The sequence below is a fragment of the Coregonus clupeaformis genome, unplaced genomic scaffold (assembly GCF_020615455.1).
Source record: "Coregonus clupeaformis isolate EN_2021a unplaced genomic scaffold, ASM2061545v1 scaf0119, whole genome shotgun sequence".
NCBI lineage: Eukaryota > Metazoa > Chordata > Actinopteri > Salmoniformes > Salmonidae > Coregonus > Coregonus clupeaformis.
The window spans coordinates 283029-309124 of NW_025533574.1; the positions used below are offsets into that span (position 1 = coordinate 283029).

The 26096-nt window shown below is 42.3% G+C and overlaps 1 protein-coding gene across 6 annotated transcripts in view; it reads left to right on the plus strand.

The window, feature by feature from the left end:
• Nucleotides 1-19956: 19956 nt before the first annotated feature.
• The window catches only part of LOC121568833 (C-Jun-amino-terminal kinase-interacting protein 4-like), a 43649-nt gene continuing 37509 nt past the window's right edge, over nt 19957-26096 (plus strand). For all 6 annotated transcript variants that reach the window (XM_041879272.2, XM_041879273.2, XM_041879275.2 and 3 more), the window contains exon 1: nt 19957-20577. In XM_041879272.2, the coding sequence (XP_041735206.1) occupies nt 20278-20577 (300 nt within the window). In that variant the 5' untranslated portion in view covers nt 19957-20277. The remainder of the gene's footprint in view (nt 20578-26096) is intronic.

Here is a 26096-nt window from a genome sequence, read left to right on the forward strand (position 1 = left end):
AAACCTACCATTAAAATTATAGAATGATCATGTCTTTGTCAGTGGGCAAACGTACAAAATCAGCAGGGGATCAAATACTTTTTTCCCTCACTGTACATGTATGACAGCCATTCCATTCCAGTGTCTGTTGAATTCCAACACAGGCACACGTCATTCTACTGAATTAGGTACTGATTAGGTGATCACATTAACCAAATCTTATTTAACGAGGAAAAGTATAAAAACCACGGCTGTGGTCATCACTATCCTCTTGCAATAGGACCAGCTGTTATGGCAAAAACAGTGCTAATAGTAATATTAATAAAAAATAACTATTGACCATGCCAAAAGAGTTGAAAAGGAAAGTTTTGAGTGAGGAAAAGAAGGCTTCAATTCTGGCTTTACTGGCAGAGGGATACAGTGAGCGTCAGGTTGCTTCCATCCTTAACATTTCAAAGACGGCGGTTCATAAGAACAAGGTCAAGCAGCAGACATTGGGGACAACAAAGCTACAGATCGGCAGAGGCCAAAACGACTCTCTACTGACCGGGATGACCGCCAACTCATTTGAATGTCACTCAACAACCGTAGGATGACATCAAGTGACCTACAAAAAGAATGGCAAACGGCAGCTGGGGTGAAGTGCACGCAAGGACGGTTTGAAACAGGCTCCTAGGGGCAGGGCTGAAGTCGTGCAAAGCTAGAAAAAAGCCCATCATCAATGATAAGCAAAGAAGAGCCAGGCTGAGGTTTGCAAAAGACCATAAGGATTGGACCGTAGAGGACTGGAGTAAGGTCATATTCTCTGATGAGTCCAATTTTCAGCTTTGCCCAACACGCATGAATCAAGCCACGTACAAGGTTGTCCTGGAAGAAAATGTGCTTCCTTTTGCTCTGACATTGTTCCCCAACTGTGAGGATTGGTTTTTCCAGCAGGACAATGGACCATGCCACACAGCCAGGTCAATCAAGGTGTGGATGGAGGACCACCAGATCAAGACCCTGTCATGGCCAGCCCAATCTCCAGACCTGAACCCCATTGAAAACTTCTGGAATGTGATCAAGAGGAAGATGGATGGTCACAAGCCATCAAACAAAGCCGAGCTGCTTGAATTTTTGCGCCAGGAGTGGCATAAAGTCACCCAACATCGATATGAAAGACTGGTGGAGAGCATGCCAAGACGCATGAAAGCTGTGAATGAAAATCAGGGTTATTCCACCAAATATTGATTTCTGAACTCTTCCTAAGTTAAAACATTAGTATTGTGTTGTTTAAAAATGAACATGAACTTGTTTTCTTTGCATTATTCGAGGTCTGACAATACTACATCTTTTTTTGTTATTTTGACCAGTTGTCATTTTCTGCAAATAAATGCTCTAAATGACAATATTTTTATTTGGAATTTGGGAGAAATGTTGTCAGTAGTTTATAGAATAAAACAAAAATGTTATTTTTACCCAAACACATACCTATAAATAGTAAAACCAGAGAAACAGATAATTTTGCAGTGGTCTCTTAATTTTTTCTGCAGCTGTTTACAACAGTTCTGAAAGGCTCCAGAGTCTGCAACACCACTAAGCAAGGGGCACCACCAAGCAAGCGGCACCATGAAGACCAAGGAGCTCTCCAAACAGGTCAGGGACAAAGTTGAGGAGAAGTACAGATCAGAGTTTGGTTATAAAAAAATATCTGAAACTTCGAACATCCCACGGAGCACCATTAAATCCATTCTAAAAAAAATGGAAAGAAGAGAGGGCCGCCCACCAAAACTCATGGACCAGGCAAGGAGGGCATTAATCAGAAAGGCAACAAAGAGACCAAAGATAACCCTGAAGGAGCTGCAAAGCCCCACAGCGGAGATTGGAGTATCTGTCCATAGGACCACTTTAAGCCTTACACTCCACAGAGCTGGGCTTTACGGAAGAGTGGCCAGAAAAAAGTCACTGCTTAAAGAAAAAAATAAGCAAAAACGTTTGGTGTTCGCCGAAAGTCATGTGGGAGACTCCCCAAACATATGGAAGAAGGTACTCTGGTCAGATGAGACTAAAATTGAGCTTTTTGGCCATCAAGGAAAACACTATGTCTGGCGCAAACCCAACACCTCTCATCACCCTGAGAACACCATCCCCACAGTGAAGCATGGTGGTGGCAGCATCATGCTCTGGGGATGTTTTTCATCGGCAGGGACATGGAAACTGGTCAGAATTGAAGGAATGATGGATGGTGCTAAATACAGGGAAATTCTTGAGGGAAACCTGTTTCAGTCTTCCAGAGATTTGAGACTGGGACGGAGGTTCACCTTCCAGCAGGACAATGACCCTAAGCATACTGCTAAAGCAACACTCGAGTGGTTTAAGGGGAAACATTGAAATGTCTTGGAATGGCCTAGTCAAAGCCCAGACCTCAATCCAATTGAGAATCTGTGGTATGACTTAAAGATTGCTGTACACCAGTGGAACCCATCCAACTTGAAGGAGCTGGAGCAGTTTTGCCTTGAAGAATGGGCAAAAATCCCAGTGGCCAGATGTGCCAAAATAGGAGAAATGCCAAGAGGGGTGAATACTTTCGCAAGCCACTGTAAGGTTGGAAGCAACATAGAAAATCGTTGTTGAAATCTGTTGCAGCTCTCTATGGCTTAGCTGGCTGGCTAGCAAACGTAGCTACACATAATAATACCAAAGACAATATCAGCATGTAACGTAGGTAGTTACTTGTAAAATCGCCTAAACAAACTGCACTATCAATTTAGGAATCTACAATCTCACCATGTTCAACCTGTGGATCAATGTGCCTCACAGAGTGGAGTCTAACATTCGCAATGGCAGATATACTTTTGAGGAGATGGGAAACGTTGCCCATGCTTCGTCAATGGGCCACGTGATGCATTCTGGGACAAGGCGCGCTCTCCTTCAAGGAGTAAATGGGAGTCTATTGGGCGCTAGCTCAAAACCCAACATTAGCACAAATTTCATTAACAAGAAGTATAACATTACAAATCTAGCTCAGCAACCGTGTGACGCAGCATGACATCGTGAATGCGATTGGTCGACAGTCTGCTGGGTGGGGTGTAATACAGTGAGGGAAAAAAGTATTTGATCACCTGCTGATTTTGTACGTTTGCCCACTGACAAAGAAATTATCAGTCTATAATTTTAATGGTAGGTTTATTTGAACAGTGAGAGACAGAATAACAACAAAAAAATCCAGAAAAACGCATGTCAAAAATGTTATAAATTTATTTGCATTTTAATGAGGGAAATAAGTATTTGACCCCTCTGCTAAACATGACTTAGTACTTGGTGGAAAAACCCTTGTTGGCAATCACAGAGGTCAGACGTTTCTTGTAGTTGGCCACCAGGTTTGCACACATCTCAGGAGGGATTTTGTCCCACTCCTCTTTGCAGATCTTCTCCAAGTCATTAAGGTTTCGAAGCTGACGTTTGGCAACTCGAACCTTCAGCTCCCTCCACAGATTTTCTATGGGATTAAGGTCTGGAGACTGGCTAGGCCACTCCAGGACCTTAATGTGCTTCTTCTTGAGCCACTCCTTTGTTGCCTTGGCCGTGTGTTTTGGGTCATTGTCATGCTGGAATACCCATCCACGACCCATTTTCAATGCCCTGGCTGAGGGAAGGAGGTTCTCACTCAATATTTGACGGTACATGGCCCCGTCCATCGTCCCTTTGATGCGGTGAAGTTGTCCTATCCCCTTAGCAGAAAACACCCCCAAAGCATAATGTTTCCACCTCCATGTTTGACGGTGGGGATGGTGTTCTTGGGGTCATAGGCAGCATTCCTCCTCCTCCAAACACAGCGAGTTGAGTTGATGCCAAAGAGCTCGATTTTGGTCTCATCTGACCACAACACTTTCACCCAGTTCTCCTCTGAATCATTCAAATATTCATTGGCAAACTTCAGACTGGCATGTATATGTGCTTTCTTGAGCAGGGGGATCTTGCGGGCACTGCAGGATTTCAGTCCTTCACGGCGTAGTGTGTTACCAATTGTTTTCTTGGTGACTATGGTCCCAGCTGCCTTGAGATCATTGACAAAATCCTCCCGTGTAGTTCTGGGATGATTCCTCACCGTTCTCATGATCATTGCAACTCCACGATGTGAGATCTTGCATGGAGCCCCAGGCCGAGGGAGATTGACAGTTATTTTGTGTTTCTTCAATTTGCGAATAATCGCACCAACTGTTGTCACCTTCTCACCAAGCTGCTTGGCGATGGTCTTGTAGCCCATTCCAGCCTTGTGTAGGTCTACAATCTTGTCCCTGACATCCTTGGAGAGCTCTTTGGTCTTGGCCATGGTGGAGAGTTTGGAATCTGATTGATTGATTGCTTCTGTGGACAGGTGTCTTTTATACTCCCTTTAAGAGTGTTCTCCTAATCTCAGCTCGTTACCTGTATAAAAGATACCTGGGAGCCAGAAATCTTTCTGATTGAGAGGGGGTCAAATACTTATTTCCCTCATTAAAATGCAGATCAATTTATAACATTTTTGACATGCGTTTTTCTGGATTTTTTTGTTGTTATTCTGTCTCTCACTGTTCAAATAAACCTACCATTAAAATTATAGACTGATCATTTCTTTGTCAGTAAGGCAAACGTACAAAATCAGCAGGGGATCAAAAACAAAAATTCCCTCACTGTACATGAAAAAATTAATTGACCCAGGGAATCGATAGAACATCACTCAGAGATGCACAAAAAATATATAATATTCAAAATAGTGAACCTTTCCTTTAATGTTGATGTGATTGTTACTGACAAGGATCGTATGGCTGAGCTCTTTAATCACCACTTCATTGAGTCAGGATTCCTATTTGACTCAGCTATGGCTCCTTGCCCATCCAACACTTCCTCATCGCCCAGCCCTTCTAAGGCGACTAGCCCTGATGCTCCTCCCTCTTTTTCCCCTGCCCTGCTGCACAGCTTCTCCCTGCAAGCGGTCACTGAGTGAGGTGCCAAATGAGCTCCTTAAACTTGATACCAAAAAAACATCTGGGTCAGAGGGTTTAGATCCTTTCATCTTTAAGGTTGCAGCCCCCATCATTGCTGAGCCTATCTCTGACCTTTTATCTCTCTCCTCTCTGGGGAGGTTCCCAGTGCTTGGAAGGCAGCCACGGTGAGTCCTTTATTTAAAGGGAGAGATCAAGCTGATCCTAACTGTTATAGGACAATTTCTATCTTGCCCTGTTTATCAAAAGTGTTGGAAAACTTGTCAATAATCGACTGACTGGCTTTCTTGATGTGTATAGCATTCTCTGCGGTATGCAATCTGGTTTCTGCTCACGTTCTGAATGTGTCACTGCAACCTTAAAGGTCCTAAAGGATGTCACCACTGCCCTTGATGATAAGCAATGTTGTGCTGCTATTTTTATTGACTTGGCCAAAGCTTTTGATGAGGTAGACCATTTCATTCTTGTGGGTCGGCTTAGGAGTATTGGTGTCTCTGAGGGGTCTTTGGCCTGGTTTGCTAACTACACTGAAAAAATATATAAAACACAACATGCAACAATTTCAAGGACTTTACTGAGTTACCGTTCATATAACAAAATTTGTCAATAATAAATTAATTAGGCCCTTATCTATAGATTTCACGACTGGAAATACAGATATGCATCTGTTGGTCACAGATACCTTTAAAAAAGGTAGGAACGTGGATCAGAAAACCAGTCAGTATCTGGTGTGACCACCATTTGGCTTATGCAGCGCAACACATCTCCTTCGCATAGAGAAGATCAGGCTGTTGATTGTGGCCTGTGGAATGTTGTCCCACTCCTCTTCAATGGCTATGCGAAGTTGCTGGATATTGGCGGGAACTGGAACACGCTGTCATACACGTCGATCCATAGCATTCCAAACATGCTCAATGGGTGACATGTCTGGTAAGTATGCAGGCCATGGAAGAACTCAGACATTTTCAGCTTAGAGGAAATGTGTACAGATCCTTGCGACATGGGTCGATGCATTATCATGCTGAAACACGAGGTGATGGTGGCAGATGAATGGCACGACAGTGGGCCTCAGGATCTCGTCACAGTATCTCTGTGCATTCAAATTGCCACACCAGTCAGGCATTTAAAAAAAAATGTTTAGTCATTTAGCAGACGCTCTTATCCAGAGCGACTTCCAATTAGTGAGTGCATACATTTTTCATACTGGCCCCCGTGGGAAACGAACCCACAACCCTTGCGTTGCAAGCGCCATGCTCTACCAACTGAGCTACAGGAGGGCTAATATGGCAGATGGATTATCTTGGCAAAGGAGAAATGCTCACTAACAGGGATGTAAAGCAGACTGAAGCAGGTTTTCGTCTAGGATTTTGCCTGTGCTTAGCCCCATCCCGTTTCTTTTTATCCACAAAAACTCCTCAGTATTTGCTGATGTCAAGTGTAGCCATACCATGATGCGCCACCAACATGCTTGAAAATAAGGATGCAGTTACTCAGTGATGTGTTGTGTTGGATTTGCCCCAAACATAAGGCTTTGCATTAGACTAAAAAGTGTATTCCTTTGCAGTGTTTTTTTTGCTGTACTACTTTAGTCACTTTTTGCATACAAGATGCATGTTTTAGAATATATTTATTCTGTATATTTGAATTTTTTCTCTTCACTGTCATTTAAGTCATTATTGTGGAGTCACTACAATGTTGTTGATTCATCCTCAGTTTTTTTACCCATTACAGCCATTGAACTCTGTAACCATTTTAAAATCACCAATGGCCTCATGGTAACATCCCTGAGCACTTTCATTCCTGTCCTGCAGCTCAGTTCAGAAGGACGACTGTATCTTTGACGTGTCTGGGTGGTTTAATACATACAGTGGGGGAAAAAAAGTATTTAGTCAGCCACCAATTGTGCAAGTTCTCCCACTTAAAAAGATGAGAGAGGCCTGTAATTTTCATCATAGGTACACGTCAACTATGACAGACAAAATGAGAAAAAAATATCCAGAAAATCACATTGTAGGATTTTTAATGAATTTATTTGCAAATTATGGTGGAAAATAAGTATTTGGTCAATAACAAAAGTTTCTCAATACTTTGTTATATACCCTTTGTTGGCAATGACACAGGTCAAACGTTTTCTGTAAGTCTTCACAAGGTTTTCACACACTGTTGCTGGTATTTTGGCCTCAATGAAGATCTCCTCTAGAGCAGTGATGTTTTGGGGCTGTCGCTGGGCAACACAGACTTTCAACTCCCTCCAAAGATTTTCTATGGGGTTGAGATCTGGAGACTGGCTAGGCCACTCCAGGACCTTGAAAAGCTTCTTACGAAGCCACTCCTTCGTTGCCTGGGCGGTGTGTTTGGGATCATTGTCATGCTGAAAGACCCAGCCACGTTTCATCTTCAATGCCCTTGCTGATGGAAGGAGGTTTTCACTCAAAATCTCACGATACATGGCCCCATTCATTCTTTCCTTTACACGGATCAGTCGTCCTGGTCCCTTTGCAGAAAAACAGCCCCAAAGCATGATGTTTCCACCCCCATGCTTCACAGTAGGTATGGTGTTCTTTGGATGCAACTCAGCATTCTTTGTCCTCCAAACACGACGAGTTGAGTTTTTACCAAAAAGTCATATTTTGGTTTCATCTGACCATATGACATTCTCCCAATCCTCTTCTGGATCATCCAAATGCACTCTAGCAAACTTCAGACGGGCCTGGACATGTACTGGCTTAAGCAGGGGGACACATCTGGCACTGCAGGATTCGAGTCCCTGGCGGCGTAGTGTGTTACTGATGGTAGGCTTTGTTACTTTGGTCCCGGCTCTCTGCAGGTCATTCACTTGGTCCCCCCGTGTGGTTCTGGGATTTTTGCTCACCGTTCTTGTGATCATTTTGACCCCACGGGGTGAGATCTTGCGTGGAGCCCCAGATCGAGGGAGATTATCAGTGGTCTTGTATGTCTTCCATTTCCTAATAATTGCTCCCACAGTTGATTTCTTCAAACCAAGCTGCTTACCTATTGCAGATTCAGTCTTCCCAGCCTGGTGCAGGTCTACAATTTTGTTTCTGGTGTCCTTTGACAGCTCTTTGGTCTTGGCCATAGTGGAGTTTGGAGTGTGACTGTTTGAGGTTGTGGACAGGTGTCTTTAATACTGATAACAAGTTCAAACAGGTGCCATTAATACAGGTAACGAGTGGAGGACAGAGGAGCCTCTTAAAGAAGAAGTTACAGGTCTGTGAGAGCCAGAAATCTTGCTTGTTTGTAGGTGACCAAATACTTATTTTCCACCATAATTTGCAAATAAATTCATAAAAAAATCCTACAATGTGATTTTCTGGAAAAAAAAATCTCAATTTGTCTGTCATAGTTGACGTGGTACCTATGATGAAAATTACAGGCCTCTCTCATCTTTTTAAGTGGGAGAACTTGCACAATTGGTGGCTGACTAAATACTTTTTTTCCCCACTGTAAATGAGTGAAGGAACATAATGATGTGCTCTGAGTGATAGTGCAGTAATGCACACTTGCGGTATATGCTTTACCCCGGCATTTAAAGCGCACTCCGGGGTTTGCTGATCAAGAGCAGTGGTGATTTTAGCATGTAAATCTTGGTGTAAATCTTGGTTGGGCAAACAAAAACAAAAATTGGGGGATGCATGCCAGCAAAGCCACAACACTAAACAATACATTAATAGCACTATAACGGTGCCCACAAACTGTTAGGGTCTACATAAAGCTGTCCCAACAGCAGAGTCCCAACAGCAGTCCCAAGACCTTACCACTGCTACACCTGGCTATCAGTGGAGCCTTGTCTGGCAGCTGAAACAGTTCATTCAGCATAATTTACTGTCTTTAAAAAAACATGGCTGACTTGCTTAAACAAATGTGGTTTCTACTGACAATTGAGATGTACAAACTATGGCATACGGGGACAACGAGCTGATTAGAGGCAATCCGTAATTTCGATTAAGACATTCATGAGCGAGCTAGGATGGATGTAGTCAATATAACTATTTGTTCAGCACTTTTGAAATGTACATCGACAGAATTCAGAACATGGGCCGTTCTTACATTATTCTCCCTGTACACCAAGTCAGAACCGTAGGATAAATAAAGGGGGCATATAAGCAGACAATGAAAGCTCTTACAATATATTCGATGATGACATTCTCTAAAACAGGCTATAGGCTACATGTGCACCACCAAATCAGAACAGTAGGCTAAAAGGGGCCAAATTATTAGGGTGAGGCACATGGGCTACTAACAGTTTAATACACAACATACACTTAGTATTACCTTCTTAGCTACAGTATACATATCTCCCTGGCATATTACATCATTTATGCAGCAGCATACAAGCCATTTTTTTTGACTCACCTGTGCTGTGCTCACTTGAACAGGAAGGTGGAGTGGCGGTCCTTCGTGGGCTAATTTTGTCATCAGACTTTGGTATCAAAGTCTGGCATTCTCTGGATGTATGGTGCTTTCAAGACAACTGGGAACTCAAAAATAAACAAGGTCGATTCATGATGTCAGTGATCTTCAGGTCGGAGCTCTAGAAAGAGTCCTGAGTTCCCGACTTGGAATTGCGAGTTGGATGACCGTTCAAAACGTATTGTCCCAGTATGAGCTAGTTTTTTCCACGAGTTCCCAGTTGTCTTGAACTCACTGAAGTTTGAGATTTCCCAGTTCCGAGTTTCCATTTGTCTTGAGAGCGGCTGAAGTCTTGCTGGATTGACAGCATGGCCAATGTTGAATGTTTATCCTTTTAAGCTTGGAAAAGAGACCCTTAAACCCCGACTTGGACCACACAGCCACTCCACTGAATTGCAGGCTAGTGATTACTTTGCAATGCTTGCAGTTAGCCACTGATTCCTTCCAAACCACTCGTTGTTGAATTTGTGATTTCCAACTTGTTGTGTAATGTTTATGTCCAATGGCCGATGAGCACCAATACGTTTTATCTATAATTTCTCTTCATAATTTCTCTTCATATAACAAGGATTGAAAAGTATTTGCAAGTAGATTGTCGACTTGATTCATGATGATGACTGCTAGCTTGCTAGCTAAGATTTTGAAAGTATGATGTTGACATGATCAGTCCAATCAAAGCTACGGTAGATACAGTGGGGGAAAAAAGTATTTAGTCAGCCACCAACTGTGCAAGTTCTCCCACTTAAAAAGATGAGAGAGGCCTGTAATTTTCATCATAGATACACGTCAACTATGACAGACAAAATGAGAAAATGTTTTCCAGAAAATCACATTGTAGGATTTTTAATGAATTTATTTGCAAATTATGGTGGAAAATAAGTATTTGGTCAATAACAAAAGTTTTTTCAATACTTTGTTATATACCCTTTGTTGGCAATGACACAGGTCAAACGTTTTCTGTAAGTCTTCACAAGGTTTTCACACACTGTTGCTGGTATTTTGGCCCATTCCTCCATGCAGATCTCCTCTAGAGCAGTGATGTTTTGGGGCTGTCGCTGGGCAACACGGACTTTCAACTCCCTCCAAAGATTTTCTATGGGGTTGAGATCTGGAGACTGGCTAGGCCACTCCAGGACCTTGAAATGCTTCTTACGAAGCCACTCCTTCGTTGCCCGGGCGGTGTGTTTGGGATCATTGTCATGCTGAAAGACCCAGCCACGTTTCATCTTCAATGCCCTTGCTGATGGAAGGAGGTTTTCACTCAAAATCTCACGATACATGGCCCCATTCATTCTTTCCTTTACACGGATCAGTCGTCCTGGTCCCTTTGCAGAAAAACAGCCCCAAAGCATGATGTTTCCACCCCCATGCTTCACAGTAGGTATGGTGTTCTTTGGATGCAACTCAGCATTCTTTGTCCTCCAAACACGACGAGTTGAGTTTTTACCAAAAAGTCATATTTTGGTTTCATCTGACCATATGACATTCTCCCAATCCTCTTCTGGATCATCCAAATGCACTCTAGCAAACTTCAGACGGGCCTGGACATGTACTGGCTTAAGCAGGGGGACACATCTGGCACTGCAGGATTCGAGTCCCTGGCGGCGTAGTGTGTTACTGATGGTAGGCTTTGTTACTTTGGTCCCGGCTCTCTGCAGGTCATTCACTTGGTCCCCCCGTGTGGTTCTGGGATTTTTGCTCACCGTTCTTGTGATCATTTTGACCCCACGGGGTGAGATCTTGCGTGGAGCCCCAGATCGAGGGAGATTATCAGTGGTCTTGTATGTCTTCCATTTCCTAATAATTGCTCCCACAGTTGATTTCTTCAAACCAAGCTGCTTACCTATTGCAGATTCAGTCTTCCCAGCCTGGTGCAGGTCTACAATTTTGTTTCTGGTGTCCTTTGACAGCTCTTTGGTCTTGGCCATAGTGGAGTTTGGAGTGTGACTGTTTGAGGTTGTGGACAGGTGTCTTTTATACTGATAACAAGTTCAAACAGGTGCCATTAATACAGGTAACGAGTGGAGGACAGAGGAGCCTCTTAAAGAAGAAGTTACAGGTCTGTGAGAGCCAGAAATCTTGCTTGTTTGTAGGTGACCAAATACTTATTTTCCACCATAATTTGCAAATAAATTCATAAAAAATCCTACAATGTGATTTTCTGGAAAAAAAAATCTCAATTTGTCTGTCATAGTTGACGTGTACCTATGATGAAAATTACAGGCCTCTCTCATCTTTTTAAGTGGGAGAACTTGCACAATTGGTGGCTGACTAAATACTTTTTTCCCCACTGTAAATGAGTGAAGGAACATAATGATGTGCTCTGAGTGATAGTGCAGTAATGCACACTTGCGGTATATGCTTTACCCCGGCATTTAAAGCGCACTCCGGGGTTTGCTGATCAAGAGCAGTGGTGATTTTAGCATGTAAATCTTGGTGTAAATCTTGGTTGGGCAAACAAAAACAAAAATTGGGGGATGCATGCCAGCAAAGCCACAACACTAAACAATACATTAATAGCACTATAACGGTGCCCACAAACTGTTAGGGTCTACATAAAGCTGTCCCAACAGCAGAGTCCCAACAGCAGTCCCAAGACCTTACCACTGCTACACCTGGCTATCAGTGGAGCCTTGTCTGGCAGCGAAACAGTTCATTCAGCATAATTTACTGTCTTTAAAAAAAACATGGCTGACTTGCTTAAACAAATGTGGTTTCTACTGACAATTGAGATGTACAAACTATGGCATACGGGGACAACGAGCTGATTAGAGGCAATCCGTAATTTCGATTAAGACATTCATGAGCGAGCTAGGATGGATGTAGTCAATATAACTATTTGTTCAGCACTTTTGAAATGTACATCGACAGAATTCAGAACATGGGCCGTTCTTACATTATTCTCCCTGTACACCAAGTCAGAACCGTAGGATAAATAAAGGGGGCATATAAGCAGACAATGAAAGCTCTTACAATATATTCGATGATGACATTCTCTAAAACAGGCTATAGGCTACATGTGCACCACCAAATCAGAACAGTAGGCTAAAAGGGGCCAAATTATTAGGGTGAGGCACATGGGCTACTAACAGTTTAATACACAACATACACTTAGTATTACCTTCTTAGCTACAGTATACATATCTCCCTGGCATATTACATCATTTATGCAGCAGCATACAAGCCATTTTTTTTGACTCACCTGTGCTGTGCTCACTTGAACAGGAAGGTGGAGTGGCGGTCCTTCGTGGGCTAATTTTGTCATCAGACTTTGGTATCAAAGTCTGGCATTCTCTGGATGTATGGTGCTTTCAAGACAACTGGGAACTCAAAAATAAACAAGGTCGATTCATGATGTCAGTGATCTTCAGGTCGGAGCTCTAGAAAGAGTCCTGAGTTCCCGACTTGGAATTGCGAGTTGGATGACCGTTCAAAACGTATTGTCCCAGTATGAGCTAGTTTTTTCCACGAGTTCCCAGTTGTCTTGAACTCACTGAAGTTTGAGATTTCCCAGTTCCGAGTTTCCATTTGTCTTGAGAGCGGCTGAAGTCTTGCTGGATTGACAGCATGGCCAATGTTGAATGTTTATCCTTTTAAGCTTGGAAAAGAGACCCTTAAACCCCGACTTGGACCACACAGCCACTCCACTGAATTGCAGGCTAGTGATTACTTTGCAATGCTTGCAGTTAGCCACTGATTCCTTCCAAACCACTCGTTGTTGAATTTGTGATTTCCAACTTGTTGTGTAATGTTTATGTCCAATGGCCGATGAGCACCAATACGTTTTATCTATAATTTCTCTTCATAATTTCTCTTCATATAACAAGGATTGAAAAGTATTTGCAAGTAGATTGTCGACTTGATTCATGATGATGACTGCTAGCTTGCTAGCTAAGATTTTGAAAGTATGATGTTGACATGATCAGTCCAATCAAAGCTACGGTAGATACAGTGGGGGAAAAAAAGTATTTAGTCAGCCACCAACTGTGCAAGTTCTCCCACTTAAAAAGATGAGAGAGGCCTGTAATTTTCATCATAGATACACGTCAACTATGACAGACAAAATGAGAAAATGTTTTCCAGAAAATCACATTGTAGGATTTTTAATGAATTTATTTGCAAATTATGGTGGAAAATAAGTATTTGGTCAATAACAAAAGTTTTTTCAATACTTTGTTATATACCCTTTGTTGGCAATGACACAGGTCAAACGTTTTCTGTAAGTCTTCACAAGGTTTTCACACACTGTTGCTGGTATTTTGGCCCATTCCTCCATGCAGATCTCCTCTAGAGCAGTGATGTTTTGGGGCTGTCGCTGGGCAACACGGACTTTCAACTCCCTCCAAAGATTTTCTATGGGGTTGAGATCTGGAGACTGGCTAGGCCACTCCAGGACCTTGAAATGCTTCTTACGAAGCCACTCCTTCGTTGCCCGGCGGTGTGTTTGGGATCATTGTCATGCTGAAAGACCCAGCCACGTTTCATCTTCAATGCCCTTGCTGATGGAAGGAGGTTTTCACTCAAAATCTCACGATACATGGCCCCATTCATTCTTTCCTTTACACGGATCAGTCGTCCTGGTCCCTTTGCAGAAAAACAGCCCCAAAGCATGATGTTTCCACCCCCATGCTTCACAGTAGGTATGGTGTTCTTTGGATGCAACTCAGCATTCTTTGTCCTCCAAACACGACGAGTTGAGTTTTCACCAAAAAGTTATATTTTGGTTTCATCTGACCATATGACATTCTCCCAATCCTCTTCTGGATCATCCAAATGCACTCTAGCAAACTTCAGACGGGCCTGGACATGTACTGGCTTAAGCAGGGGGACACGTCTGGCACTGCAGGATTCGAGTCCCTGGCGGCGTAGTGTGTTACTGATGGTAGGCTTTGTTACTTTGGTCCCGGCTCTCTGCAGGTCATTCACTTGGTCCCCCCGTGTGGTTCTGGGATTTTTGCTCACCGTTCTTGTGATCATTTTGACCCCATGGGGTGAGATCTTGCGTGGAGTCCCAGATCGAGGGAGATTATCAGTGGTCTTGTATGTCTTCCATTTCCTAATAATTGCTCCCACAGTTGATTTCTTCAAACCAAGCTCCTTACCTATTGCAGATTCAGTCTTCCCAGCCTGGTGCAGGTCTACAATTTTGTTTTTGGTGTCCTTTGACAGCTCTTTGGTCTTGGCCATAGTGGAGTTTGGAGTGTGACTGTTTGAGGTTGTGGACAGGTGTCTTTTATACTGATAACAAGTTCAAACAGGTGCCATTAATACAGGTAACGAGTGGAGGACAGAGGAGCCTCTTAAAGAAGAAGTTACAGGTCTGTGAGAGCCAGAAATCTTGCTTGTTTGTAGGTGACCAAATACTTATTTTCCACCATAATTTGCAAATAAATTCATTAAAATGTGATTTTCTGGAGAAAAAAATTCTCAATTTGTCTGTCATAGTTGACGTGTACCTATGATGAAAATTACAGGCCTCTCTCATCTTTTTAAGTGGGAGAACCTGCACAATTGGTGGCTGACTAAATACTTTTTTTCCCCACTGTAATTTGAGTTGACATAGTTTTATTTTTGGCCAATGACCTTGAGCCTTCTTGGATGGGCACTTCTAATGTAACTCTATGGCAGCACCCAAGGGGCTTGAATTTTCGAGCTCTCCCCGTAGATTTTGCGGTGACGTAATGTCCCCATGAGCGACAGAACACTGAGCAAATCACGGCACAACTTGAGAACATTACCAACCCCTACACTGGCTGCCCCACCATTACCAACCGCTGGCTGCCCCACCACCACAGAAAGCACTGAACTAGGCTAAAACACCTGCATTTTGGATCTGCCTTACTCAAGAAAGCAAAAAAGAGACCATGTTTGTATGCGGCTTTATTAACTCAATAATTATATATATTTGTTTACATTGTTTGCAAACTGGTATGTGACACGTATTAATGCCAAAATAACATGCAAAACAGGCAAAACAAATACAATTGAAGTCGGAAGTTTACATACACCTAGGTTGGAGTCATTAAAACTAGTTTTTCAACCACTCCACACATTTCTTGTTAACAAACTATAGTTTTGGCAAGTCGGTTAGGACATCTACTTTGTGCATGACACAAATAATTTTTCCAACAATTGTTTACAGACAGTTTATTTAACTTATAATTCACTGTATCACAATTCCAGTGGGTGAGACGTTTACATATACTAAGTTGACTGTGCCTTTAAACTTCTTGGAAAATTCCAGAAGATGATGTTATGGCTTTAGAAGCTTCTGATAGGCTAATTGACATAATTTGAGTCAATTGGAGGTGTACCTCTGGACAGTGGCGGCTCCTGAAAAAATTCTCAGGGGGGGCAATTTTTCTGATGATTTAGGTGACCTACACACATTTTAAAAAAGATATGTCCAGCAACAACATGAAGACAGGGGCAGCATATAAGTCAATACCAGAAGCATTTATTGACTGATCTCAAAAGTGTTGGCTTACCAGGGTTGGTGGAGCCCCTCAGTTTCATCTTTGCCTCGCAGTTAACTCAAACACTCCGCAAAACTTCACACACTGGATTAGCCGGCTGAGGATGTGGCGGTTCTTGCTAATGTCGTAGTAAATATATTTGTTATAGTGAATATGGAATATGATATGTTGAGTAAAATGTTGTGCTAAGATCTATTTAGGTCAGGAGCTGGTTATAAGTTCTGTTCCTATCCAATAACAATGGACAAAAGGGTCCTATCTTGTCAGCCTTGTCAGTTTCAGTTCTCCAGTAAACTTGTGATTATCAACACTAACCTCATCGTTGTGGCGGCGGACAGCTAGCCTGTATCCCTCATCCAGTTGAGTGGGAATGTTCACTCTCCCCAAAGCAGACAATCTCAAACAGCTATCCATGTGGGTCTTTGACAGCTCATGTTTCTTAATCTTTCCTGAAAGATGGTGCATGTCCGTTACACACCAGTCGCTGTTCAAGCGGTGCTGTCTGCCGTGCCGCCTTCAGGGTGAAAGAGTAAGCAGGGGGTAGCAGAAGACTGCATTAGCTACATCGCAGCCTGCTAGCCAGGTTTTTCGTTCGTACCAATTTTTGGAAAATCCTCGGGTGTAGGACTTCCCCCTTTAGTAGAAACCTGTTGAATTATTAAATTTGGTCTGGGAGGTCCTAATTGTTTCGTTGCCAATTTATCTTCATTTGTTCGCCGACAAAAAGGAACTTCTTTCAAAGACACAATCGAGTTGCACTGAAGCCTAGCCATTTTGATTGTAGTAGTGAATTGATTGACGCTGCTACCCGCTTCTTTTCTTAGTTACGTTCATGGTTATGTTACGTATGACGAAAGCGTAAGTGCAAGCCCTCAGAAACCCATAGAGATTGTATTGAAAGCTCTGATATTTGAAAAAAATAGATTTTACATGGGAGTCTATGACAGACTTCTGGGCGATTTTCAACCTGACTGAAATCGCCCCAAAAGGGGGGGCATTTGAAGCACGACTTTAGCCTGATTGGACATTTAGTGGCACTGTGGCAGATCAGACGTCTAGATTACAACACTGATAACTACTGTTGCCGTGATATAATTGATTAGAAAAAAAATCCCTTCCTTTTCCCGTTTGGCAGTGCGTCGCCCATATCGCCCTATTGAACACACCGCCCCTGCCTCTGGATATATTTCAAGGCCTACCTTCAAACTCAGTGCCTCTTTGCTTGACATCATGGGAAAAGCAAAAGAAATCAGCCAAGACCTAAGAAAAAATATTGTAGACCTCCACAAGTCTGGTTCATCCTTGGGAGCAATTTCCAAACGAATGTGCCACAATGTACCACGTTCATCTGTACAAACAATAGTACGCAAGTATAAACAACATGGGACCACACAGCCGTCATACCGCTCAGGAAGGAGACGCGTTCTGTCTCCTAGAGATTAACGTACTTTGGTGCGAAAAGTGCAAATCAATCCCAGAACAACAGCAAAGGACCTTGTGAAGATGCTGGAGGAAACAGGTACAAAAGTATCTATATCCACAGTAAAACGAGTCCTATATCGACATAACCTGAAAGGCCGCTCAGCAAGGAAGAAGCCACTGCTCCAAAACCGCTATAAAAAAGCCAGAATACGGTTTGCAACTGCACATGGGGACAAAGATCATACTTTTTGGAGAAATGTCCTCTGGTCTGACGAAACAAAAATGGAACTGTTTGGCCATAATGACCATCGTTATGTTTGGAGGAAAAAGAGGGTTGCTTGCAAGCCGAAGAACACCATCCCAACCGTGAAGCACGGGGTGGCAGCATCATGCTGTGGGGGTGCTTTGCTGCAGGAGGGACTGGTGCACTTCACAAAATAGATGGCATCATGAGGAAGGAAAATTATGTGGACATATTGAAGCAACATCTCAAGACATCAGTCAGGAAGTTAAAGCTTGGTCGCAAATGGGTCTTCCAAATGGACAATGACCCCAAGCATACTTCCAAAGTTGTGGCAAAATGGCTTAAGGACAACAAAGTCAAGGTATTGGAGTGGCCATCACAAAGCCCTGACCTCAATCCTATAGAAAATTTGTGGGCAGATCTGAAAAAGCGTGTGCGAGCAAGGAGGCCTACAAACCTGACTCCGTTACACCAGCTCTGTCAGGAGGAATGGGCCAAAATTCACCCAACTTATTGTGGGAAGCTTATGGAAGGCTACCCAAAACGTTTGACACAAGTTAAACAATTTAAAGGCAACTATACCAAATACTAATTGAGTGTCTGTAAACTTCTGACCCACTGGGAATGTGATGAATGAAACAAAAGCTGAAATAAATCATTCTCTCTACTATTATTCTGACATTTCACATTCTTTAAATAAAGTGGTGATCCTAACTGACCTAAAACAGGGAATTTTTACTAGGATTAAATGTCAGGAATTATGAAAAACTGAGTTTAAATGTATTTGGCTAAGGTGTATGTAAACTTCCGACTTCAACTGTATATATTTATATATTTTTTTAGCTAAACTAGGTGGGGCTCAATGCCCTGAATGACAGGTCGCCACTGATCAAGAGTAATAAAGAGTAAATCCGATTATGTTGGCACACACCTAGTTTCTACCATAATAAGAGTTCCAAATGTCCGCTATGTGTTCATACAGTATTTCACAAGAACATATTAATTCTTTAAACATTCATATGGTGACAAATGCATGCTGAGGGCAACTAGAGAGCCACTTTACAAATGTTCACTAACTCAAACAGGTCTATAATAGATACAAATACAAAATATGTTACAACTTCCCCCAGTCTCACCTTACTAATAGTGAGCGAGCAACTTTCAAAGAATGATCCCCACTCTTTCCTACCAGCGAATCAAGGACATTCTGAGGAGCACTACAAAGTTTGAGGATATTTTTCAATGAAAGTAAAGGACAGTAATGTTAAGAGTAAAGTAGGAAGACCAGAAAATAGTCAATAAGATATTAATGTGTCATGAAAGGAGTGTGGCTATTTGGCCTGGTTAAGAGGTTTTATGGGCTGAATGAATGGGAGCTGATAATTATGAGTTTTTCACTCAGCTGGTCTTGGTTGGGCTCTGAAAGAAATTACCAAGTCCTCATTGTCCGAGACCGAGTCACGACAGAGTAAAAATGTATCTGACACCGAGACACTCAGAGTCCGGCGAGTAGGCTACTACAACACTGAAGATAACTGAGGGATGCATACATTATCCAGAGTCACTAGCCTATACTAGCCCACACTGAATCATAATACAAGTGGGTCTATCATATAGCCACATACAACCCCACAGAATAGTGTAGGCTACTTCTTCCTGTCTTAGTAAAGCTTTCCTTTCACATTGTTTGCTTATAACTGACAACCATGATCCCTCTTGAGTGGGACAATTTTGCCACTTGTTTTTTGTTTTTGTTTGTTTTAGTCTGTCGTTTAGGTCTTTGGGTTTGTGAGATAGTGGGTTACAAATACAATGTATAATTTATTGAGGAAATATTTTATTTATTGTGTTTTATTTATTGTATATATTATTTTAATATTTTATTTATTATTTAGCTACTTTATTGAGGAAAACTTTACTTACTGATAGCTATCTTAAGATGAATGCACTAACTGTAAGTCTGCTAAATGACTAAAATTTAAATGTTTTTTTAAATTTTTTATTTCACCTTTATTTAACCAGGTAATGTAATGTAATCATTATTAGAGCAGGATTTAATTAAAAGGAATTGAAATAAAGATGCCTTTATTAACAGTATACTGTTTTATTACTATGTTATGACTATGATGTGTTTGAATATGTGACTAGCCCTAGGCTTAACATTGTAGGCTACAAATATTCGGTAAAACTACATTCTCAACGTCATCACGTGATAGTCTACTCAGCTGGGCTGCATTCAGTAAGTTTTTACGTTCTGGAACGTTCAATTGAACTGAAACGGTGCTGTATTGAACGACCAGTTGAATAACGGGGAGGTCGTGGGTTGGGGAAACTGAGGTATAATAGGAACGGTTGGGGAACGCTGTCAGCATGGCCACTGCCCTTTAAATACGTCACTCGTTGCTTCAAGCCACACCTCGCCACATCCACCAAACGGGAGCAAACGTACCTCAGTCTGTTCAAGAATGTACAATAACGTTTTTGAAAGAGTGTCGTTTAGGACAAACAGTTCTGCAACGTAGCAAACGTTCAAGCGAACTGAATGCAGCTCTGTTGTGAGAAGACGAAACCGGAGGAAAAAAATAATCTACGTCTATCGAACACTTCCAGGGAGGGACTATTGCACGGATATTGCCATTTCAATTCAAGCTTTTAAAGGGAATACACATTGCATTTTCGTAAAGAAAATAACGGAATTCATAGTGGCGGGGTAAGTGTAAATCCTATTCACAGGACCTATTTGTTCAAGAAAGGGAAGAAAATGGAGTTGGAGGACGGAGTAGTGTACCAGGACGACCCGGGGACATCGGCTATGATGTCGGAGCGGGTATCCGGCCTGGCCAACTCCATCTACCGCGAGTTCGAGAAACTGATAGGAAAATACGACGAAGACGTGGTGAAAGAACTGATGCCGCTCGTCGTGGCTGTGCTGGAGAACCTGGATTCGGTGTTCGCGGAAAACCAGGAGCATGAAGTGGAACTTGAACTGTTAAAGGAGGACAACGAACAGCTCATCACGCAATATGAACGGGAGAAAGCGCTGAGGAAACACGCAGAGGAGGTGAGTCCGGGCAGCGAACGACTGGGAGAGAGATGGAGGGCATTGAAAGCGGATTTGAAACGCTGCCTCTCGCTGCAAGGCCACGCAAGCCAGTGTTTTTCATCACCAAAGCATTCCTACGGATGCCCATGTGTTGTGTAGAACATGCACGTGGTGCAAAGTTGTCAACAAAGGATGCCCACGAGGCTAATAATCTTATATTGTGCAAGGAGAGCCAAGTTCGTAATATCTGCTTTCCAGTTATGAGTAACTGTGTGATTAGTTTACCATCATGCTAACAGTAGCCTACATATCCATGGTGGATTGATTCACAGTAGCCTCAATTTCATCACTGCACTAACACACAGAATGCCTGTGACCGAGATGTTTTTATCCTCCCAAGTATATAGGTGCGCTTTTCATGTTGCCATGAGAGGACGTAGCCCCAGTTACATTCAACCATCCATCCATTTTTGTCAGCCTGTTTGCCTGCTTGGCTATTGTAGCCTACAGAAACAGCTGTCAGCCTCCTATTACTTTGCATGTAAATATCTTTAGTATATTGTTTCTTCTCCAAAGATAGACAGAGACACTGGGTGAACGGTCTTCCTGTCACCGTAAATCCAATCATGTCATCAGAAACATCCCATCTGTGCTCTGCTCTCACAAGCCATTAGCCCCTGTCTAGACCAATGATGTTTTTAAACCCTGCATGACTGACAGGGGGTGCTGTATTTAACATGGTATTTAAGCCACCTAGCAGTCATCTTGGTACTCCTCTATTGTAGAAAACTATTTTGGAAGCAATTGAAATGCATTTATCAATGTCTACATTCGTTTTTGACACTTCAACGCTTACTTTAAAATTGTTATGTGTGCTAAACATAATAATACAAAATAGAGAGTACTAATGTTACTGACCCCTACTTCATTCCATGTCATTTTGTTCTCAAAATATTTAATAGAAATACTGTAGAATTCCATTAATTCCTATGGAGGCCTGCTCTTACTAGGGAGTGCCAATATGGCCGACTCGTGGCTTCAAAGCCTCTCAATTAAGTGATAATGCACAAGAAGCTGGTGTTTGGAGGATATATTGGCACTGGTGTTGTTAATGCCCTCAAAGCCAAACACCGGCTTCGAGGGTATTATCACTTTTATACAATGGGTCACCAACATATTCAAATAATGATTTAAATATTTTCATAAAAAATGTTATTTTGATTAATTTATTCATACTATTTCATCCTTCCACAAGATATAGTCCCGACACAAATCTAAGGTTGTTACCCAAGCCGGCTGGTCATTCGTTCTATCGGTTCGGTTGCCAGAGACGCAACCCAGTCGTTCAGTCTTTTTGTTTTGTATCTATGGACGCGACCCAGTCGTTCGTTCTACATTTTCCATTGCCATACTGGCTGGCAACGTTCTTAACCCTTGTTTGCTAGCTAGCCAACTACGTTGAATACTGACTGGTATCACGGGTGACCTGGCTGTTCAGTTCAGTAGCCCTAGCGCCAGGAAGGCAGTGTTCCCATTTTGAACCATTTCATGTGTCTGAAGGTAGAACTCCACCTATCCAGCAGTCCCAGAGAGCAAAACAAGTGCACTTACAGGCCTGTCGCTGGCCAATCAGATCGCTCAGATCACCGTGTCTGCACAGTTTCCTCGCACCATAGACTGTGAAAAGAAGCCTCGAACGCACAGCAAAGTTGATAATGTGAGATTTCAAAACTTTTGAAACCATGACTAGAGAGGGACTCAACCAATATCATTTTAAAGTTGTTATTCAGTACTGTCAACACTTTGTTCAACAGTTTTATAAGCCATAAAATGAGCGTTCTCCCTACTTCCACTCATGCTACAACCAGCACTGCAGCTGCAATGAATGAGTATAGCAAAGTGTTTCGATTACCTTGCGTTGTTATTATTGCGTTATTATTAGCGGCTTGTGTCTTTTTTAATATCAAGGAATGTTTCACTTTCTCTGGTCATAGGAGTAACAACATGAATTGGTGCATGAGGCAGAAATAATTCTGTGCAACTTAAGTTTCGCCATCAGCTGGAAGACTGTCCTCTTTTTTCAGCGAAGGGAGGGAGAGAGGAGGGACGGTGAGTCGGGTGTGAGGCAGCTTCACCGCTGCTCCCTCCCTCCCCTCAGACTGACCATTAGATGCAGACCATCAGTCCAGTAAAAAAAAAAGACGCAAATTATTATGCTCACTCAGCAGTGCCTCACAAGTAATACTACAAATGATCTATTACCAGTGTGATCATATACCTACAATGTTTTAATATAATTTAAAAATAGTCTGAGAAGAACAACATTGGCAGGGAAATTCAAGCATAGCCAATATGCAGTGATGATGTATTGGGCCTATAGCCTACTGCACAAATCTCATTGCTACATAACAGTTTTTAATTGCTTAATGTTGCATAGGGTTAGGTTTTTAAAGTCATGTTTAAAAAAAATAATATCTGCGGTAGATCTCGGCTTGCATTTTGACTCAAAGTGATCTTGAATCCGAAAAGGTTGGTGACCACTGCTCTAAACCAAAGCTTCAGTGATCAGACAAGAGTATAGACAATTACAGTCAGGCTATTATACAGCGTCCATAAGTGGGCCGCACTTACCTATTGTAGTCTAGGAAAAACCCTTGAAACTGTTTATGAATGAGTAGTTACACATTTACATTTATGAGAAGGTTGTCTCAGGCCTCATGTTATAGAGACAAACATTCTGAATCGGGCAAGGTACATTGGACACACACACACAGAGAAGATGCTGTATTCTGCCTCAGAAGCAGCAGGTTTAGTGACTCAGCAATTTATCATGACTGCTCATCGGATGGAGAGAGGAGGAGAGGATGAGGTGAGAAAGGACAGAACAGAATTAAGAGGACAGGACAAGCGAGTGGAGAGGAGGACAGGAGAGGAGGGGAGATAAAACTGAACTGGGTTTTACTGGCACTGACAGTATGAAGGGCTTTCATGCTATTTCTGAAATCACACCTTTCCTCACTGTATCATCCTGAATGAGTTGTTACCAAAGTAATCATGACATTACTACTCAAATATGTTTTTTTTAAAAACATCGGAGCTTATAATATTGTGAGAATAAAGTTCCTTCTGTCAGTTCCATCCGTCAGTCTGCATTGTTTCAACTACTTTGGATATGCGTCTCAAGCTCCTCCCTCTAGTAAAGGTAAAGATATAGGCATCAGGAAAAAAAGAGGAACTTAGCATCTGTCCGGGCCCATACACAGAGGCATGACCCTACCTCAGTGGGCAGAACGATCACCATAGAGCTAAAGGTTGCCTTGCCCTTACAGCAGACCTAGGATCAACTCATCCTACCACAATTTTTACCTCAGCCATTTGGGGTCAAAAGAACAAAACTGAGCTTTGATCAGTGGTTACAGACAACTTCATCCAAGACTGCGGGGCTTCACTTGCAGCACTGCCCAGTCTGGTTTGACCTATTTCTGTGTGTGTTTTGGTTTGTGTCTGTGTGTTTGTTGGACCTCTTGCTGCCTGGCCCTAAGTCTTAGTGAGGGGGAATTGGATGTGACTCGGACCGTCTGTCTCTCTGTAGTCCCGTGCTCTAGGCGTTGGAGCAAACTCAGCGTGTGGTGCTGTTTTAGGCCCCTCCGCTCCGTCCAGGCTGTGACACAGAGACAGTGAGACCCACACACTCCTCCAGCCCGCCTTGGGTTTCTTCATCCCAGGAAGCCCTGGTGGGGACCCAGGTTTTCGTATTGTAGGCTGTGCGGGTTATGATTTCCAGGTCATGTGATCCTTTGTGATGGCCAGGGCTCACTGAGAGGGAGAGACTTCCCTGTGCCTTGGCTTCTATTACGTACTCTTGGGCCTTGTGTTGCACAATAAACCTTCCCCATTTTACTCAGTATTGGCCTACTCTGTTTCCAGGGGAGTGGTTTGTCAAATCCTCTTGGATTTTATCCAGGAGAAAATAAAGAGCAACATCTGTTACCCTAATGCCTTATTGGCCACTGAAAAATAGAAAGGAAAACGCCACACGCTGCTGCTCATGCTGCCAGGTGATTGTATTATAAGAACGTTTCCACCCTTAGGTCTTCATCAGGCAAAAGTACCTGGATGTGCACATGTTCTTCAGCTCTTATAGGCCACTCTGCCACGTATTGATTCTGTTGTCGTTATTTAACAGATCGCTCACTCATTGCTAATCGATTCATTGATCAGTTAACACCCAAGTGTACTGTACATTAGAAAGCAGGGTGCTCTGTGTGTCTGTGGACAGTTGAAGGCATAGCCTGGCGGAACCAGCCTGAATGCTGTGTTCACCATTCTGTTTTACGTGAAGTGAAATAGAATGGTGAATGCAGCGATCAGGCTTGTTCCACCAGGATAGTGAAGGCAATAGGAAGCAGGAAAATACCATTGGCTTTCATGCCACTGCTATCTCTCGAGCAGTGCTTATTTGATTTTAAACCAAAAACACAAACCTGGAAAAATAAAAAAGGGTGTTCAGGTGTTTACATCTTCTCACCACTATGAGGAATAAAGTCTCCATGATATAGTAGTTTATCACGCAGTTCCCTTTGTAAAAATGATTGATACACTGTTTGACTGTTAATAGAAATGTGAGTGAGCCTAAGTAGGTTTAATTCCAGTTCGACATTCATCCCTAAGGTGTGGTTATAAACTGACACTTTGCCGCCATGTGACAAGTAATACTTCATCCTCAACCAATGTTTTGAATCACTATGAATATACATGGATCCGCTCCCTCAGAGGTGGCATCACCGGTTCAAAAGTAGTGTGGCAAAATTCGTATGTGTCTTTTCTGGGGCCTGGAGTTTTTCCTGATCTCATGACCTGGTCAGGTAAAACACTGGGTCCTATTCGTAGGCTATGACAAAATATTATTCTTATTATAGATAGCTTCCCTTTTCATCTGTGTAATGACTATAGGCCTGGGGTTTTAATTGCCAGGTCCTGTGAATTGGAAACAATCTTGGCCTAAGGTGGATCAAACTATCACAAACCTTGTTATTATTCATTCTGAATATAATATCAAAAGAGCCAGAGACAACAACTTCAATGGACAACATACTCTGTAGTTTTAGTAAACTACTATAGCAGGGCTGAGTGTTATGCAAAGAATGGTTACAATTACTTTAAATATGAATTCCACTCTACACACACACATACACACACACAATGTTAAGCAGTGGACTTTGAAAAATAAATACAGACAGGTTTCCATGTAGAAAAGTTGAAATGTTATGTCATCTGATTACAGATGCTCTTCTGCAATTATTAATTCTGTAAGCTTTATGTAAGGCAGGGTTACATTTAACACTATACACAGTAGAATGTGTAACAAGGCAGGGTTACGTTTAACACTATACACAGTAGACTTTAACAATTTTTGTTATGTGTAAGTCATAAAACCACTAACCTTGTGTTGTGCAATAATATGCCAATGTTGTTATTATCATGGCTGGCCAGCTTAGTGAAGCAAAGACACAGCCAAGGCTTGTTCAACATAGAGT